At 39.3% G+C, this 18,825-nt stretch overlaps 1 protein-coding gene across 5 annotated transcripts in view; it reads right to left on the bottom strand.

The window, feature by feature from the left end:
* Window positions 1–8,787: 8,787 nt before the first annotated feature.
* The window catches only part of Bdnf (brain derived neurotrophic factor), a 55,453-nt gene continuing 45,415 nt past the window's right edge, over window positions 8,788–18,825 (bottom strand). For all 5 annotated transcript variants that reach the window (XM_005328049.4, XM_040284583.2, XM_005328050.3 and 2 more), the window contains exon 2: window positions 8,788–12,541. In XM_005328049.4, coding sequence (XP_005328106.1) covers window positions 11,777–12,541 — 765 coding nt within the window. In that variant the 3' untranslated portion in view covers window positions 8,788–11,776. The remainder of the gene's footprint in view (window positions 12,542–18,825) is intronic.

The following is an 18,825-nucleotide window of genomic DNA, read 5'->3' as shown; positions in this document are numbered from 1 at the left end:
ATCCATTCATCCATCCACCCACCCATCCATATCAATGTATCTGTATTAATATGGCACATTGGAAAGTAATGTCCTCTGAGTTTATATTATAATTAGGCCACTACTTACTCATAGCCTTCAGTCTTAGTTCCCTGAGAAATGGTCACAATTAGAGCTACACTCTATACTTCACAAGTATATACAGTCATTAAACAGAAAGGACTACCCTGGATGCTTTTTGGGTCAGTAATTTGAGGGTTCCAAAACTGTGTGCACCAACATAGACCCTTGGGGCTTTAGAACATTCTTCTCAATCTATTTTATCCCTTACAGAAACACTAGACCTTATCCCTGTGTAGTCCCAGTAAGGACTGCATCCTCATCTCACCAAATCGGTGCATTTGTGTGTAGGTGGGTGTGGTGACTTGCATGATGTGATACTTGTGTCTTCACCTTCACCTTCATGATTGCCACTGAACCTTCCAAAAGATCGTTCAGCTCTCAAGGAGGATCAGCTGGAAGGGGACAAGAACAATGGATAGGAGATAGTGAGTCCACTGGAAAGTTCCTAGAATATTTCAGGTGAGACAATGAACACCTGAGCTGGAGTAGTGGAAAGGTGAGCCAAAAGTGGAAGGAAAAACTGAAAGAGCAGAGAAACAAAAACAACAGGACATTCTGACACCTGCATTTTGGTCTCCTTGACATTGCTTCCATTTCCTCTAGGGACTTGTCCTGGATAAGGGTGAAACTGGATGCTCCTTGGCAGTTTCAGATGACACCACCCCTAACTTTCCATTGGATAAGAGAAGGCCCAAAATAGCCTCTGGTCCCACAGGCTGGTGATTACTGGGACTCAGATTCCTATTCCAAAAACATGGGGAAGAGGCCAGACACTTGCCTACTTACCCTCTCACCAGCTGACCTGGGGCATTAGCACCCTGGTGCCTGCTGACGCAGAGCATCTGCCAAATTCGATTAGCCCCGTGGCCTGGCTAAGCTGGGCATGTCCTGCATTGTTGCTAAAAGAAACTCTCCAGGAAGGGGCTGTGAGATTCAGAGATTTTCTTTTTCCTACTAAGTGTCAATTACTACTGACTGCTTGGCGGTTTGAGACAGGGAGGGGAATAAATAAAAAGATCAGAAGGAGCAGAAGACAAAGCCAAATGTTAACTTAATGGTCACTTCTGGAAACAGAGAAAACACTTCAAAAAAATCAACTTAGATTGGCTTTTTCTCTTCTCCTTGCTTGAACTTTTTAAAGTCCTTCGGAGTCCAGCAGAATAAAACAAGCATTAGTGAAATGACAAGTAGGGGCGTGTTGCTGGCTTGGCGCAGGTTGTTTGGGGGGGGGGGGCAGGTAATGACCTGCCTGTGAGAAGTTCACAGAGCTCTGTCTTCCACCCTTAGCATGACAGACAGGACCCTAGTTGTAGAGAAAACTGAATACAAGTAAGAGCTTGGCCAACTAGGGTCCAGTCATTAGAATCTCATGACCAAGTCCTAGCCCCCAGGTTAGGGCCCAGTTTCGGACCCAGCTTTGGTAGGCAGAATTCTCTGCTATCTCTGACTCCTGTTTTCTCAGCAGACGAGGAATCTAGGGCAGCAGTTTGACCCTGGGTGGTCAATAGAACCAAAGAGAAGTTTTTGAAAATATTTTCTGGGGCTGTAGTCCCAGAAATTCTGATTTAACTCACCTGGAGTGGGACCTGCTGGGTACAGATTTTTTTTTTTTTAAGGTTTTCTAAATGATTCAAATGTACATGTCAGAATTGAGAGTAATTTGGTCTGGCTGTTAAGACTGGGGCTCTGGGGTAATAGTGATGTGGCTTGCAATCTAACTATCTTTATTAACTGTCTGACCTTAAGCAAGTTGTTTAGCTCCTGTGTTGTCCGTTTCCTTGTCTCTAAAATTACACCTGCCTCGTGGTCGATGAGTATTTTACATAGCATGCAAAGCATTTAGCATGACATCTGGTACAAACTAGGGATTATTGTCCCTTGCCAAGGTCTTGTCCATGTGTTCAACTAATTCCTACAGTAATCACCCTTTACTGGGCTTCTCAAATGTGAACTGTCTATCTGAAGCCCATGGAGATCACTCTCAAGATACATGTCTACAGACATGTTTCGCCTGTTTACCCTTAACTTCTGCTCAACCTCAGGGGACATCCAGTCCTCAGCACCTTGATTTTGCTTCTTGATCTACTCCACCTCCTTCAGGATTTGTTCTTAAAACCCGGGGAAGCTAGGAAAGCAAGCTAAGTTCATTTTGGGAGGGGTCAATTCTATTCAACTGTCAGTTATTACATAGAGCTTGGCCTGGAGAAGGATTCCGAGGCTGAATCTGAGCTCAGGTAGGACTTAGGTGTGATGTCTGCCATATATGGAAAAATGGAGGAGAGAAGGCCTGTGCTAGTATCTGAGACCAATGCAGACCCATAGGGCTCTGATTATTGTTCCCTCTCTTCTCTACAAATCCCAAATACAAAATAACTTTGCAAACTACTGACCTGGGAGAATTGGGCATCCCTGAGTTTAGCAAGTGGTTTCAGAATACTCTGCCTGTCTACTCAATCCCAGGGACCAACAGGAAGCCTTTTGGATTTACTGTGAGGTTGAGGATGACAGCTGCCCCACTCTTAGGTTTTGGAAACAGTTGGCACAAAGTTATAGAAACTCTGCCCCCAGGTTGCTCTGCACAGAGCAGTGTGGTGTCCACTTTGGGAGGGGCCTTCATGCAATGTGTGCCTGTTTGCGTGTTAACCCTTGAAAGAGCCAGTCAGTGCTCCCTCAAAAGCTAAAAATAAGGACCCCCATTTTCTTCCCTTTCGATGGAAGCCCAAGTCCTCTTCAATATGACACTAACTTCTTTCCGTTCTTTTTGCTTCTGTATCTCCCCAACCATCTGCACAGTCTTTTGATTGTGCAAGGGTCGGGAGAGTGGCTCCAGATCTAAATTGCATAGATCCAAGCCTCTGCTCCACTACTAATTAGTATTGCAACCTCTGGCAACTTGATCAATTTCTCTGTGCCCTAGTTTCTACGTCTCTAGAGGAAGAGCACTAAAACTCCCACCAAGTTTATAGATTGTTAGTGGGTAAATCTGCACAAGGTGCTTAGCACTGCCTATCTGAAGCACACTCTGGTCACTGTCACTGTGTGATGGGCAGGAGGCTCATCTATGGTGGGGGAAGAAGGCTGATGCCAAGGCTATTTTCAGAAATGTGACTGTGGCCCTGATTCTCTCTCATACTATGTGAGTTCATCCATTCCACCCTGGCTTCAGACATCAGCATTCGACTGGGATGATACTCAGAGGCAATAGGCTTCATTTGGAATATACATATCATCTAGAAAAGCACCTCTAGTGTAGTATATCTTCTCCATTTGTCTTATGTAAGAAGGCTACTACTTAACTACTGAGCAGTATTACTGATGTCTTCCAAAAGACAAGTAACCCTGGATACTGACATAAACAATATGAGATACTCCCAGGAGTGAAAGAATATTAGAAAAGAATCTCTGAAGTCTGCTGTAGGTGAGCCCAGTTTATCGTGTTTGTAAATACTTTTTGAGGCTTTTGTGTATACTCCTCACTTTTCCAAGTGCTTTATGTGCATTGCCTCTTTCGGTTCTCACAAAATCCTGAGGAGAGTGGTAATATTTTTACATGTTTTTCTTTTTTTAACATGAGGAAATGGAGGCACAGAGAAGGTAAGTGACTTTCTCACAGTCACAGAGCTAGAGTAGCAGAGCTAGGATTCAGATCCAGGGGTCTGGCTCCAAAATCTAATCTTAACTACCATACTATATGCATTCTGAGTGGGGAAAAGTTGGATCCCAGAGGAAACAGAGCCCGGTGGGCATGAAATGGGAGCAGAAGTGGATTGACCTAGAAAGAAAACAGGAGTTTCTGAGTCTCAGAACCAAAGGACTCTGGGCCAGGAATGAGCCAAAGTCAGATGGCTGGAATGAGGAATGCCAGACCCTGGCATGGCAATGAGGCTTGTCTCCTAAGCTGGCCAAGGCTACACTCAGAATGATTTCCTAATGGTTTATCATGAGACACTCTTGTTCTTAAGGGTATCCTCTCAAGATGAGCATCTCTCTGGAGTGGCTAGAGGTGGAATGAAGCAAGCTGAGAGCTGCACATCCTTGGTGAAGGTATAAAGCTCAGAGGAATTAGGATGAAAGCCCATTTTGTCTCAAAGTTCTATCAACAGTGACGCTAAAGGATGCAGATCCAGCAGTTTAATCTAGCGTTTCCTGAATCTGCAACTCAGCCAAACACACTAGATCTCTCTTTGCCAGGCATCATGGAATATGGCACATATATAGGTAAGTATCCTTGCCTGGCTTTGAAGAAGGTTTGGAACCAAGCAGAAAGAGTCTACATCTTGAAGATCAGTGTTTTCTGCCTGGTTACGACAGAGCTGGGGACATTTTTATAGTTGCATATGAAAACCTTCCTTGGGGCACATTCCCCCCTCTTCAACCCCCATCCTGCCCCAGGGTGCTCTCTGATTTCAATCTTGTGGCAATTGCCAAGTAATAAGGTCACCAACAGTACAAGGATACAGGAGATGGACAGTGAATTATCTAAGAATGTTCCTCCAGCCTTTCTGGGCTTCTGAAATCTCTTTCATCTCTTTTTTACTGCAGATGATGAAGTAGGAAGAATGGAATTGTAGTGTCTTAAGGCTTGAATTTACCTCCAAGACAGTATTGTTCAGCCTCTTCCTGTGACAAACAAGGACTTAAAGGCTTAGGGAGAAGAAATGGGCTGGCCAGCCTAGTTAATGACTGAACTAACAGGACTCCTGGCTCCTAAGCCAGGGTTGTTGTAATTCAGTTTTCCATATTACCTAATGGTTGGGAAATAAATTCGGATACCTTCTTCTTCATCCCACAATCAGAAAATCTTCGGATGCAGTTTGAAATTTTAAAAGGGAAGGAGTATGCACACATAGAGACATACACATATACACAGAGATGGTACAGGGAATGGGAATAGGTTATCATTTCCAGAAATTAATTCCTACAATCAGGAAAAAGTATGCCACAAAGACTGGGGGTGCTCTTTTTATTTTCAAAGGGATCATTCTGCAGAGGTGAACCTAGGACTCCTCAGCTAGATGTTAACAGCTGATTAATTCAGAATGCTTATTTAATTTATGACCAATATGGCTTTATTTTACCGAGAGAGGGCCACGTTGGCATGGGCAAAGCCCGGCTCCCCAGATGGAATAATCTTTTCCTCATTAATTTGCTGAATGTTGCTTCTCATTTCTTGCAGTTGTTCCAAATGTGTTACAAATGACTACCTGCTCTGGATCCTGAATCTGCTATTGCTTTGAAATGAAAGGAAAAAACAAAAATGGTTGGCTATAAATGGCAGTGAACTTTTACCATACACATTTCCATGCTTGCTTTTAAATCACCAGTGTACCCTCAGTACCCATTGCTCTTATGTTTTAGGAAATAGAAATATAGAAGGTTTGAATTTTGTTTGCCAGGTCACGGAAAGAGGTGGGTGCCTGACTAGGATCAGAACTCACAGTTACAAATTCTTGGGCCGTTCCATATTCCATTTGTGTAGAACATATGGAAGGCTGATTGTTGAATCCCCTCTGTCCAGTGATTTTCAAATTTGTGTGGACACAGAATCACCCGGAGGTTGTTAAAACAGATTGCTGGGCCCTATCCTGAGCATTTAATTCAGTAAAGCGAGGGTGGAGCCTGATAATATGGTTTTCTAACATGTTCCCAGAGATTCTGCTACTGCTGCTGGTTGGACACCATGCTCTGAAAATCACTGTGTTAGTCCACTGGCAGAAGACATAGGCACTGTGTGTACTGTTTAAAAGTTTGTACTTTATTTCTTTTTCCCCTCTGACATGCACCAAATTTCAGTTTAGAAACTATTTTTTAAATATTGTGGCTCAGTAGAGTGTACAGCCTGACTAAACAAATTTGTGCACTGCAGTACTTGATATGGATTTTTCCAAAATGTGAGCACTTATGCTAGACAAAAATATTTCCCCTGGGTTCAGCCATTCTACGCAAACCAGCTCCTGGTTTCTAAGGAACCATTTGAAATAGAATACAGTACCAAAGTGCAGAGCTGTGGAAGGATCCTTATGTGCTTTCTAAATGTGGAGTGTACACCTCAAACTCAGTATTTCAACTAACCCTTTTTGGTCCTTTACAAACTTAAGACATACCCTACCATTAATTAAAGCATTTTCTGTGAGATTTTTTTTTTCAGGATAGATGGCACATTTTTCCAAAGGAAAGTACTTTTGTTTTGCCAGATTAAAAAAAAATAGCAAGTCACACTTGAATATATAATGAGTGCAAAGGCCTTGTTTAGTGTGTGTGTGGTAGCATTTATTAATTGAAATATTAGCTTTTACAATTCCATGCTACTGACATTATCAAGTACACACAGGATTTATTTTATTCAGAAAAGCAAATGGTGGGGTGGTGGTGGGGATTTTCTGCTATGGTGATTGGTACCCACCAAATTATAGAAGGAGTTGAGGTAAAGGCCTATAGAAATCCTATAGTGTATCACATCAATAGCTCTTTTTGTTAATGAGGAATATAAGGTGTAAAAGACCACATTATGTTTCTGTTAATATTTAAATATTTTCTTCAGGAAATTTACTGCATCTAATCACACTTCAAAAAGCAAGGAGTTTGCATTCATTTCCCCCCCTACAGAGAACAGTGGCAAGAATTGAAAGAAAAGATGAAGATGCTTAGAAGATTGGAGGCAGAGGTACAGGCAGGGTGCTTACTAGCTGGAATGGCCATACATTGTAGTGGATTGGTGTGGCTGCATCCACTCTAGTCACTATACCTGGCTCTTAGGTAGTGAGTTCACCAGCCCCAGTTAGTTCAATGTAACCAACAAGAATCAAGAGTCCTAGCCACTCCCCCTACCCCTTCTACCCCAAATCAAAAACCACTCTTAAAACAACAGTTAACCCACAGCTAAAAGAATGGCCCAGGTTTCATCAAACACTTATTTTGCTTTGAGGTTGGATTACATTATGCATAGATCTTTCTATGCTCAATACTTATCTACCTGTACTTATGAACATGCATTGTTTCTCATCACTCTTTACCAACAATGGCTTACCAAAAATGTAGCTATTTCACTAAAATTGACCGACAGAGTAAGCTCAATGCTAGAACACAAGAGACAGGAATGTTTTCCTTTAGGCGTAAGTCCTGATGCTGCTGGAGTGCTGGCTGAGCAAGGACTGACAGTTTTTGGTGGTTCAAGAGGTGTTTGACACATATTAAAAAAAAAAAAGACATTTTACCTAGAGTCTAGTAACCAGTTAAATGAATGAGGGACAATTCATTTAATTCCTTCTAAGGTTTAACTAATTCCTTCTAAGGTTTAGTTCAAATTCTTACTCAGAATTGTGATATTATTCATAGAACTAGTATAGGGAATAAAAAGACTTCATAGACACAGCATGACCACAGAGGCTTACTAATATGGCAAAAAAAAAAAACAATAGATGAAAGCAATGATCTGAGTCATTTCCAAGATTCTTAATGATTAAGCAGGTTTACCTTCTTACCTAAAGAATGCAGTACAAATTGATTATTCCAAGTTAGTTAATGGATATCTCCTTTTCATTGTTGTTTCTCTGACCTCATCCCCTATTGAAAACTTTGTCATGTTTACCAAACTCCATTAACTTCAAGTAATTTGAATGACACATTTGATTTTCGCTTATTCCTCAACCCTTCATATAAGTTAGTCTTTTTCAACTAGGATAATTGGTTAAGTCGGAAGTATAACAAAGTTCTAATTCCCTGGCTGGGCTGTCATGACTGGCAAGTCAAGGTCTTCTCTTCCAGTGCAAGTAAATTCACTGGACAGATTATAATACAGCAGTTCATCTCATTCGATCTGTTCTTCCATATACATAACACAAGTCAATGTTTGTTATGACTTTCCTGATCCTTATTTATAAGACAATACAAGAGGAAACCATGTGTGTATGTTTGAAATAGAAATGATACATTGCACAGATATAGTTCACCACGTTCTGGGATGGGTTGGTTCAGTGTTCAAATGGGGAGTCTGAAGAGTAGGAACAGATGCTTTTTTTCCTTAATGGCCCTTTCTCTAATTTAAAATCCTTCCATTTATTTCCCTAAGATTTAGTGATAACTTTAAACACTTTAACTAAATTACCCAGCGGCTTGGCAGCCATCACGGAGACAAATCTTTTTAGAAATCCTAGCAATCTGTTAGATCATGGGTACTATGATATAAAATCTTCGTGTTCCATGTACAAAAATTAAATCGATGCAATAGATACAAATACGTGCTGCAAATGGCATTGTTTCCAAACCAAGGGGACATGACCTGTCTCCAAATATTGAATATCTACATTTTTTTTTCCAGTAGTTGACTTTCTAAATTTGGGCCAATTTATTCTCATTATCCCTAAATAGACCTACTTTGATTTTTTTTTAACAGTTATTTTATAGTCAAATAGAGCCAGCCAGCCCTGATTCATGGATCTGGATGTTGCTAGGATACATGGTTTGGTATTTGATGAAAGTATATCACTTCAAAGGGAAAAACTTTCAAGTGTCCTAGAAAATGACATTCTGTTTTCCACCCTGGAAGACAGAATCAATCCTAGAGCTTCTCAGAAGCTCACAGACTGCAGGATTGGCCTTCCAGTGCTTTGAAATTAGCATCCTCTCTGGAGGGCTATTCAATTGCTGCTACTAGTCAGGTTGATCTTAAAGCAAGGAACACACGTATTTATAATAAAACACGTTTTCATGTTTGTTTTACAGTGAAGAGAAAAAAACCCAGAACCCCCAGATTTTATGTACTTTGAAAATATATTTAAAAACATTAAAAATTCTATATTTAAAACATATATTATATGTTAATTGGTACACTTAAATAGAACTTGTATTTACAATAGGCTTCTGATGCGGTTAAGTTTTAATGCCAAATTTTTTCAATAACATAATTATATAAATATACTAAAATACAATAAATATTTTTTTCTTGTTTTACATGGTGAATAATATCTTTACCATAGAGAGAACAAGGCCACAGACATTTACTTACATTTTCAATGAGAATCACCATAAAAAAGCAACAGGCCTGCTGCCATGCATGAAACACTTCTGCCACAAAGAGACCACAGCAAGACTTTAAAAACAGAACAGAACAGAACAGAACAAGAACGAACAGCAACAGAGAGAGAGAGAGTTTAACAAAATAAATCTTAGTTCAACATAAACCACCAAGCATGTGACTGTGATGTATCTCATTGGGTAAGAGAGAGCCACTGACCACACAATTGCTGAAATGTCTCCTGCGAAACTTAACAGATCTGGCCCCTGCAGTACCTTAAGATTGTGGATAGGGACTTGTTTGTTTTTTAAATGTTGTCCCTCAAAAGGAAGCTGCGAAAAGTTAGCATACAGCAGACATTCCAAAAGCATTCCTTACAGATGAAAAATAATTACAAAGATAATATTGTTGAACAGCACAACAAAACAAACCTATACTACATAAAGTCTTTCTTCATTTAAAGATAGGTATTCAGATTGTACTCTAGAAGACAGGCTACCTCTAAACGAAAGACAGAAATTTGCTGACAGCATCTTCACTCCCTGGGTCACAATGGACATCCTTGTTTGCTTATTCCTCACCCTGCAACAATTGCTTGCAGCTTTTTCTGATACTCTAGGACACTGTTCCAGGTGGTAAACACTATCATTTCCAGGTGTGGAAGTGAGCTGAATGGGTAAATAGGCTTAGCACTAATTTTCACTGGGATCCACTTTTCCCAGGAACACTATTTCAGATTCCTAATTTGACCTCTCCTAACCCGAAATGGTAGAGGTGAAGCAGTGACCCTCTCCTTGAACAGACAGAATGGGCAGGAGGTTGCTGTGACCTTCACTTGGGGAGCAAAGCTTTGTCAGCTCTGTTCTGGCCTCTTCTATGGAGCCAGGCACCTTCCCAAGTCTTGTCTCTGGACAAGATTTCTATCTTTTTTTCAGGCCTTCATCATTCAGCCTGAGTTTGGGGGCCTTTTCCTGTTCTCTCCTTTGACCAAAAGTTCTCAAAATATAAAACCCTGGTTTCCTCAAGTGTAGTTTCAAAGCAAGTATGTGTTCTTGTAGCAGACATCTTCTATTTCATTGCATCAATCTCATGATAGCAAATGCCACATTTGACTCCAAATCTGCTCCAGGCTAGTCCAACTTTATGCACAATTATCCAGGAGAGGAATGGAGGGCATAAGTCAGCTTGGGTATGGTCCTCCAGTGGAGAACCTCTTGAGCACAGTTAGATAATGTAGGCACTTAAAGCATGAGGTCCAAGCAACTTAACACATGTCATTCCAGAGCCACCTCTGAAGGGTGCTTCTGAGGCTTTCCTCTTGGAAAGTCTTAAGTGCCATTCCCCACCTCTACCTAGGCCTTGGGATGGCCACTCAAAAATTCCTCCTGCATTGCCCGGAAATGGTACATTCTACCCAGCCTCCACAGGGCTGTTTAGACTCATTTCACTGGCTCTGATCTAGGTGTTTCTGAGTTCATACAGAACTCTACCTTTCACTTGCAAGACACCGTGAAGTCTTACCGTATTTTTTTAAAGCATTACCATGATTTACCCAAATGTTTACTCCTCATAAAAAAGAATCTTGATTTCTGGGTTACTTCCTGATGTTCTTTTTTCTCTTCTTTAAAAAAATAAAAATCACTGTTTCCACAAGTGCCACAATGTGACACAATTTATTCACTTGTTCACCACAGTGGTAAAATATTTTTAGGGCACGAGATTCATTTTTCTTCCTTAAGACAAAGCAAAACAACGAGGGAATCAAAGGGGAGGGAGGGAAAGAATGTGCTTTGAGCAAATGTAGGTTCTTCCAATAAAAGATGCTTTCCCTAACCCACATCCAATGGGTTGGGGGAGGGGGATCTGGGAGGTGCATCATGGGAAGTGGAGTGTGAGCATTTTATGCAGTTGCCTTAATTTTTATTCACTTTCCGGTCATCTGATTGATATTGCAAACAACTTTACAACATATAAATGTATCTTTTATAAACCAGAATAGACACTGAAGAAGTTCTTTGCCCATCCCTACTCCCTGTGGGAACTAAAAAAAAAAAAAAAGAAACAAAACAAACAAACAAACAAAAGAAAACACAAAACAAACAAAAATATACCCCTCCCATCCCCCATCCCCCTAAGCCAGTAAAGCAATGACAACAGCACCTTGACATTGTTTTAATTCCAACGCTATCAGAAGTTAAAAGCAGTAAAACAGATATAGTACTAACAAGAACGAAGATACTTACTGTCTAAAATGTAAACGGAATGTTTTGGTTCAAATTTTTGTTTTTTTGTTTTTTGTGTTTTTGTCTGTTTTCTGAAAGAGGACAGTTTATTATCAATTCACAATTAAAGCAGCATGCAATTTATTATTATTTTTTTTTAAACTTTTTATGTTTTCAATTCTTGGCAACGGCAACAAACCACAACATTATCGAGGAATGTAATGCAGACTTTTTAAAGTTGTGCGCAAATGACTGTTTCCCTTCTGGTCATGGATATGTCCAATAAATAGATTGTAGAACCACTGTACTGTATAAACTTCATTTATACATGCAGTTCATAAAATTATTTTTTTTTCCTTAACTGAATAATTTACCCTGTTATGTATATATACAAATAGAATAATTTTTGTCTCAATATAATCTATACAACATAAATCCACTATCTTCCCCTCTTAATGGTCAATGTACATACACAGGAAGTGTCTATCCTTATGAACCGCCAGCCAATGCGCTTTTTGCTATCCATGGTGAGGGCCCGCACGTACGACTGGGTAGTTCGGCACTGGGAGTTCCAGTGCCTTTTGTCTATGCCCCTGCAGCCTTCTTTCGTGTAGCCCATGGGATTGCACTTGGTCTCGTAGAAGTATTGCTTCAGTTGGCCTTTCGACACAGGGACTTTTTCCAGGACGGTGACGGTGCCACCCGACATGTCCACTGCAGTCTTTTTATCTGCCGCTGTTACCCACTCACTAATACTGTCACACACACTGAGCTCCCCGCGGCGGGCAGGGTCGGAGTGGCGCCGGACCCTCATAGACATGTTTGCAGCATCCAGGTAATTTTTGTATTCCTCAAGCAGAAAGAGAAGAGGAGGCTCCAAAGGCACTTGACTACTGAGCATCACCCTGGAAGTGTACAAGTCCGCGTCCTTATTGTTTTCTTCATGGGGCCGAACTTTCTGGTCCTCATCCAACAGCTCTTCAATCACGTGTTCAAAAGTGTCAGCCAATGAGGTGAGGCCTCGTGAACCTGCCTTGGGCCCATTCACGCTCTCCAGAGTCCCATGGGTCCGCACACCTGGGTAGGCCAAGCTGCCTTGTCCTCGGACGTTGGCTTCTTTCATGGGGGCAGCCTTCATGCAACCAAAGTATGAAATAACCATAGTAAGGAAAAGGATGGTCATCACTCTTCTCACCTGGTGGAACTAAAGGAGAAAGCAGAAAAAAAAATACAAAGAAACTGGTTAGGTCTTTTCTCTCTCTCTCTCTCTCTCTCTCTCTCTCTTTTTTCTTTTCCTCACAGGGATACCATGTGGCCCATCTGATTGTAATTCCAGACTATTCTGCGGGGTCAAGGTTTTTTACGTCTTGGTGATCAACTCCAGCTGCACTAGACACAAATCAATGTCAGTAGTGTGCAATATGTGGTTTAATATAAACCAGAGACATGCAGTGTTCTCCCCAGGACTTAGCATATAAACCTGAGATTAAATGGCTTCTAAGCAAGTGAAAAAATTGTGGCTTCATTTCTCCTCTTTCCTCCCACTTTAGCAGCTTCATAAGTTTAATTTTTAATGATCTATGCTCATGCTGTCACAAGAAACACAAAATCAGAAATGTTACTAAGCAACAATTGCAAGCGAAGTGTTTTTTTCAAGTTAGCAATGCTGTCCCTTTGTAGGAATGTGTGACAAAAACAGCAGTGGCCTGAGGGATCCGATGGATCTCTCTGGCTATGTGATGCCTAGTCATGAACAGCCATCAAAGAGCTATAAGGAGCCTTTACATTATTTTTCTTCTCTCACAGAGATAATCTATTATAGTGAAGATGATAGATATTTCTACTGGATTTTACAGACAGGGAAAACAAAGACCATACAGGACTGGCCTTGTGTCATTTAAAAAAAAAAAAGTTTATATTAGAAATCGGGGTTCTCAAATCCAGTGTTCTTTCCACTACACCTGGGTGGTCATCACTAAAAATGTTTTGCTTATTCCCAAACAGAAATCATTTTCTCTACATTCATTCTAATGATGTTTCTATGCCTGAGGCTGATGTCATGAAAACAATGTGTCAACTTAGAAAAAACTGGAAAAGTCAGCATTAACAAGGAATTTAAGTCAATTTCAAATGCCTCCCATATGCAGACTCCGTGTTTATCTCCACAAATTCTCTGAAGCCCTCACCCTTTGACTTTTCTGCCTAGTATACTGATCTAGCTAGAAAGTTCAACTTCTCTTTTTATTGGTCCTGTGTGTGTGTGTAAACTCTTGAGTTTATCATGACTTTAAAAAAATCTGAGTTGTATTTTACACACTTTGGAATAGGCAGTTAGTGCTTCTTTCTGTGCGTTTGAAGTTTCCTGGGAAGTCCCTTAATGGCACACCACAAAATTAATCTCTTCCTGTTTGCCAGAAGGTTTCTCTACTAAATTTGGCTCTACATCTGCAAGCATTCTCTAGGAAGCCAATTAGGATAAACGAATAAGTAAAATGAAAACATACCTATGGACCAACCCAAGGTCACCATCAGGTGTTGAAGGACTTAAGAATCACTTACCTGCAGTACTGTGTCCCTTAGTAGTAAAGAGTAGCATTCCCCAGCCCTGACACTCTAACTTTATTTATTCCAACTTATCAGTTCCAGAGCATAGACTTATAAAAAGACAGACATACTCTCATGTGCACACGTGCGCATGTGCACACACACACACACAAACACAAACACACACACACACACACACACACACAAAGTGTCATCATGCTGTGAAAGTCCCTAGGAAAAGAGATTATTTCTGCCCATTAAGTGTTACTAAACACAAAGCCAACCTACCTCCAGTCACTAAGCCATAGTGCAGAAATGGCTGAAGATCGCCTTCCATTTCCATGCGAGGCGATCTTCAGCCATACAGCAATCTGTATACGGGGTAAAGTTGGGAGTTCATAACCCGCTTGAATCAAACTGTGAAATATGATGTATTAAGAACTATGTAATGTTTTGAACGACCAACAATAAAAAATAAAATAAAATAAAATAAAAAAAAGCTAGTATATCTGGAAGAGAGAAAAAAAAAAGAAATGGCTGAAGACTTTTGTATTGAAAAATCAAATGTTTCTGTGCTCCACTTTTGAAAGAGAGAACATTTTCTACCACCAAGAAACTATATCATCCCTAAATACCAATTTCCTCGTAGATTCACTCTCAATTTGCACATAAGCAAGCAAACTCATAAGTGTATGGACAGCACAGTGATCTGAGATTAGGAAGGGCAAGTTGGTTTGTATTAAATATGGTTGTTCATTCTGCTAATATTTAAAGTTTTGTAAATATTCTGGATTCTGCATCATCAAAGAAATGGATCCTCCAAGGAGGTTTCTATTCTGGGCAGGCGGTATTTCCATCATTGAATGAAAGAAAACCCTTTCTCCTAATAATCCCAGTCCAAATTAAAATAACCCCAGGGCATCCTCATATTTAGGTCAATTAAAGAATGCAAATTTAGGAGACTTTACTATAGTCGCCTATATCATATTGGTGGAAATCTGCTGTTATCAATAATTTTTAATACCATTACTTACAAATCTATGATACCATCAATTTAAAGCCCACCATTTTATGTAATGCCAAAAAAGAAAACTGCAAACTATTGCTTTGTGTTTAGAACTTTTATTCCGTATTTACAGAAAGAGTTATTTTTGACTTATCTGGAAGCATTTTTTTCCTATATAATTTTGTGCATACTTTTTAAATAAAGCAAAATAAATTTCTTAAGGCAGTGGCAACTATGCAGTGACTAGATAACCAGCAATAACGAGATAATGTCAAGATAATGGAAGATGCAAGCCCACTGGACAAATGTTTTTTAAGAAGTGAATTTTAGAATGAATGACATGTTAATTTAATAAGTGTTTACTCATACTAACTGTGTATAATGGTGTGAGGTACTGAGGCATCTTACTTTACTTTATTATCACTACACTAATGAGTCTTTTAATGATACCTTTTTCTATCCTTGACATGAGGTTTACTCTGCCTTTCACTGGTCTCATTTACCTTTTTATTAATAGCTTTATTAGAAAAGTAATTAGTGCTTTACGGATGATTTTCTCATCAGTGCCACAAGCAAATACTCTGAAGAAACAACTGGCATCTGAATAAATATCACTTGGCTTTCATTGTAAGTCCAAACATGGCAGCATCCAAAGCTGAACATCAGCAGAGATTCAGTTATTAACTACATGCTGATAAAGTCAAACCCCACACCACCAGCCCTGCCCTCTGAGCGGCACTTCTGCAAGTCTGTCTACCTATACTAAGGACCTCAAGTAAATGAATGCAACAACAAACTCAATACTTTCTGTCAGAACAAATGGTACTTGCCACCTTTTCTTTTTTTAACAACATTTTCTGATATTTTGGGAAATCCAAGTGGAGGCTAGAAATTCTGGAATGAAGTTTGAACATGAATTGCCTAGTCATGTTTTCCTTCAAAATATTTCTACTATCAATCCCTTTTTTTCCTACCCCACTTCTCCACCTTGGCTCAGCCCTCACCATCTCATTTTGTGACTCTAATGTCCCTTTACTGTATTGGACATCCTTATAGCTCCATTCAACTCTGATGAACATTTCCTGATGGACCACTCTCATGTTATTGTCTTACACAAAAATTTGCAATGATTTTTTTGTTCCATCAGACCAAATCTAGCCTCATATTCAACACTGTCCAAGATCTGGCCTCACTCTACTTAGCTAACTTTCCCATATTACTCAATGCTTCACTTTCTTATTATTGTGGTTCATCACTGCTGATCTGATCAGGCCAGAGCGCTTTGTTGTTTGGAAGTGACTTGTTTTGCTTATTTTGACAAGTCAATTGATTGATCAATCAATCAATCTCTCCCTCCCTGCTTCCTTCCCTTTCTTTCCCTAACTCTACCTAAATCTTGCTTACTCTTCATTGACCTGGTTCAAGCATCGTAGCATACCTGCCACCTTCTCTAATGAATCTAGTACACACTGCCTTCTTCTTTAAAATTCCCCATTATTACTTTATTTAGAACTTCATTCCCTACTCACTCATTAATGGCATTTGCTAATTAAAACTAGTCTTCAGTTGGAAGATAAACTCTCTGAGGGACTGGATCATGTTTGATCTCCCATAATGCTAACACAGAAAATTTAGTAGTAAGAATTAGTAAAAACTTACTAATAGGTTTATTAAACCAGGAGAAAAAGACAGTTCTGACATAATTTTCATAAAAGCCTTTTTCTTTGGAAAGAAACAGTGAACACAGTGAAAGTTTCAGGTAAATTATGGGCTGTACTAACCTAAATTATAAGCTCTAAGGAATTTGACAATTGGCAATTATGAGCCACAATTTCTTGAGTTCTCTGAATGGGGTAAAACTTTGAATAAGTAAAAAGCAAACAATGCTACTATATATTAACTGCTCTGCTATATCCTGTGTCGCTCTGTTTCTAATGGATCTATGGGAGACTTGGAAAGTGATCAGTATTAGTAGTAATAAGAGCAGAACTTAGAAATTTCAATCTTTTAGCTTCCCTTTTCTTGTTCTTCAGTGCTCTTCAGTGAGTATCTTATATACCATACTTAGAAATTACAAAAGATTAAGAGTTTTCTGCCCCTTGAGATGAGTCTTGATCAATCAAAAGATACAGAGCCAGTGTAATATTGCTGAGTAGATCATTAGTCTATATATCTATTTTCAGTTAATAAATGCATTGGCACTATCTAATTTTTTAAAAAAAAATTAAAAATACCTTTGATTTATTTATTTTTATATGGTGCTGAGGATTAAACCCAGGGCTCACACATGCTAGGCGAGTGCTCTACCACTGAGCCACAACCCCAGCCCCGTACTATCTAATTTTGTTCCAAGGCTCACAACAACCAACTCAACTACATTAATAAAATGCTAGGAAGATTTTCTGAGCCCCACTCTCAGGAAATTCAATATAATATAAAGGGCTAAAAAGAAATCAACAAAGTAGAAAAGAAGTTTAGCTTGAAGCATGACTCACAGGTCTTAAACCTTCAACAGGAAGAATATCCATCACAGCATGCTTTCCTGCTGTATAGTATGACAATAATTCACATTTTTCCAAAAGACTACAGAATATTCATAAATACCATCTAATTTCACTGTTATAAGGAGACAGTCGTTGTTATTCCCATTATACAGATGAGACAATTATACTTTAGAGAGGTTAAGTAATCTGTCACATGTCACTTAGCTAATAGGTCAGTCACCCATCTCTTAAGTCAAGCTTTACCATGCAGTCATGTTGCCAGTTTTAGAATACTAGGCTCAGGGAAGAGAGATGCTATAACAAAGAAGGAGCTTGTAAAGTATGGACACAGTTTTCTGTGGTTGTCTATAACCTTGTGTCCAACTTTCTAAAGGCAGCACCATTAAGACACTACTTTGAAGGACTGGATTAAGCATGATCCCTGGGATCCTTCAACTTGTTAAGGCCTGATTACTCTAGAGAATGGAATTTCAGATAATTCTTTCTCGTCAAAGAAAAAGCTTTCCAAAAAAATTTAGGCATGTTAGAACCTAGTTTCCAAGGCCAAAATAAAAAGGGGAACCAAACAACAATACAGGTAATTCAGGTATATAGAAAAAAAGAAAATTAAAAAAAAAAATAAAGGTTTTATTTGTTCCCCTGTCCTCCTTGGTTTTGTCTGTGAGCATGTAATCAAAGAAAACATGGTTTAATGATATGGTGGCTCATTTTGGACAGCTCCACAAATGAAAAGAATGATTATAATGTTAAAGAAATGATAGATAAATATTTAATTCCTAACATACATGATACAAACCTACTAAGGAAACACTTTAATAAAATCTTGCATTAATATTAAAAAAGTATTTCATTTGCATCTAGTTTCACCACAGCCATGTATCCACTTTCCTTTTGTCTGTTCAATTATCATACATGGAGTCTATTTTGCAGTCTTACAGCCTAGGAAAGAGACAGGACAGAATTGTAACTAAAATATAAAGATAGAAACGTCCCAGGTAAAATTCTGGAGTGAGAGAAGTTACTTCCAGGAAATGAAGAAATGCTTTGTGAAGAGAGGGTTATGAAAAATTTGAATATATCCAAAAGACTCCAACGGAGGAATGGCAACTTGATGAATGGTGTGGAGTTTGGAAGACATGGACTAAGCATTTGCAGAGGAAAGTTCTGGACTAGGAAAAGTAAGAAATAAGATGGAACAACTGTCAGGTTTTAGAAGGTTCTGAGGACAATAAAGAGATTGGACATGCCTTATGGATACTGAAGAGTCATTGAGAGTTTCTGAGCAGAGGGATATTTCAAGAAGACCAGTTTATTACTACATGCAAGACTGATAAACTGGAAGAAACAAATTATTTTACTGATTTCATTCTTAGTGACTATAAAGCCTTAAAAATAAATACTAAGCAGATACTCAAGTATGGAGCTATAAGTCTG

This window comes from Ictidomys tridecemlineatus, chromosome 4, assembly GCF_052094955.1.
Source record: "Ictidomys tridecemlineatus isolate mIctTri1 chromosome 4, mIctTri1.hap1, whole genome shotgun sequence".
In the NCBI taxonomy this organism is placed as follows: Eukaryota; Metazoa; Chordata; class Mammalia; order Rodentia; family Sciuridae; genus Ictidomys; species Ictidomys tridecemlineatus.
Note: the sequence above shows the minus strand (reverse complement) of the source record. Positions and strands in the feature narration are given on the sequence as shown.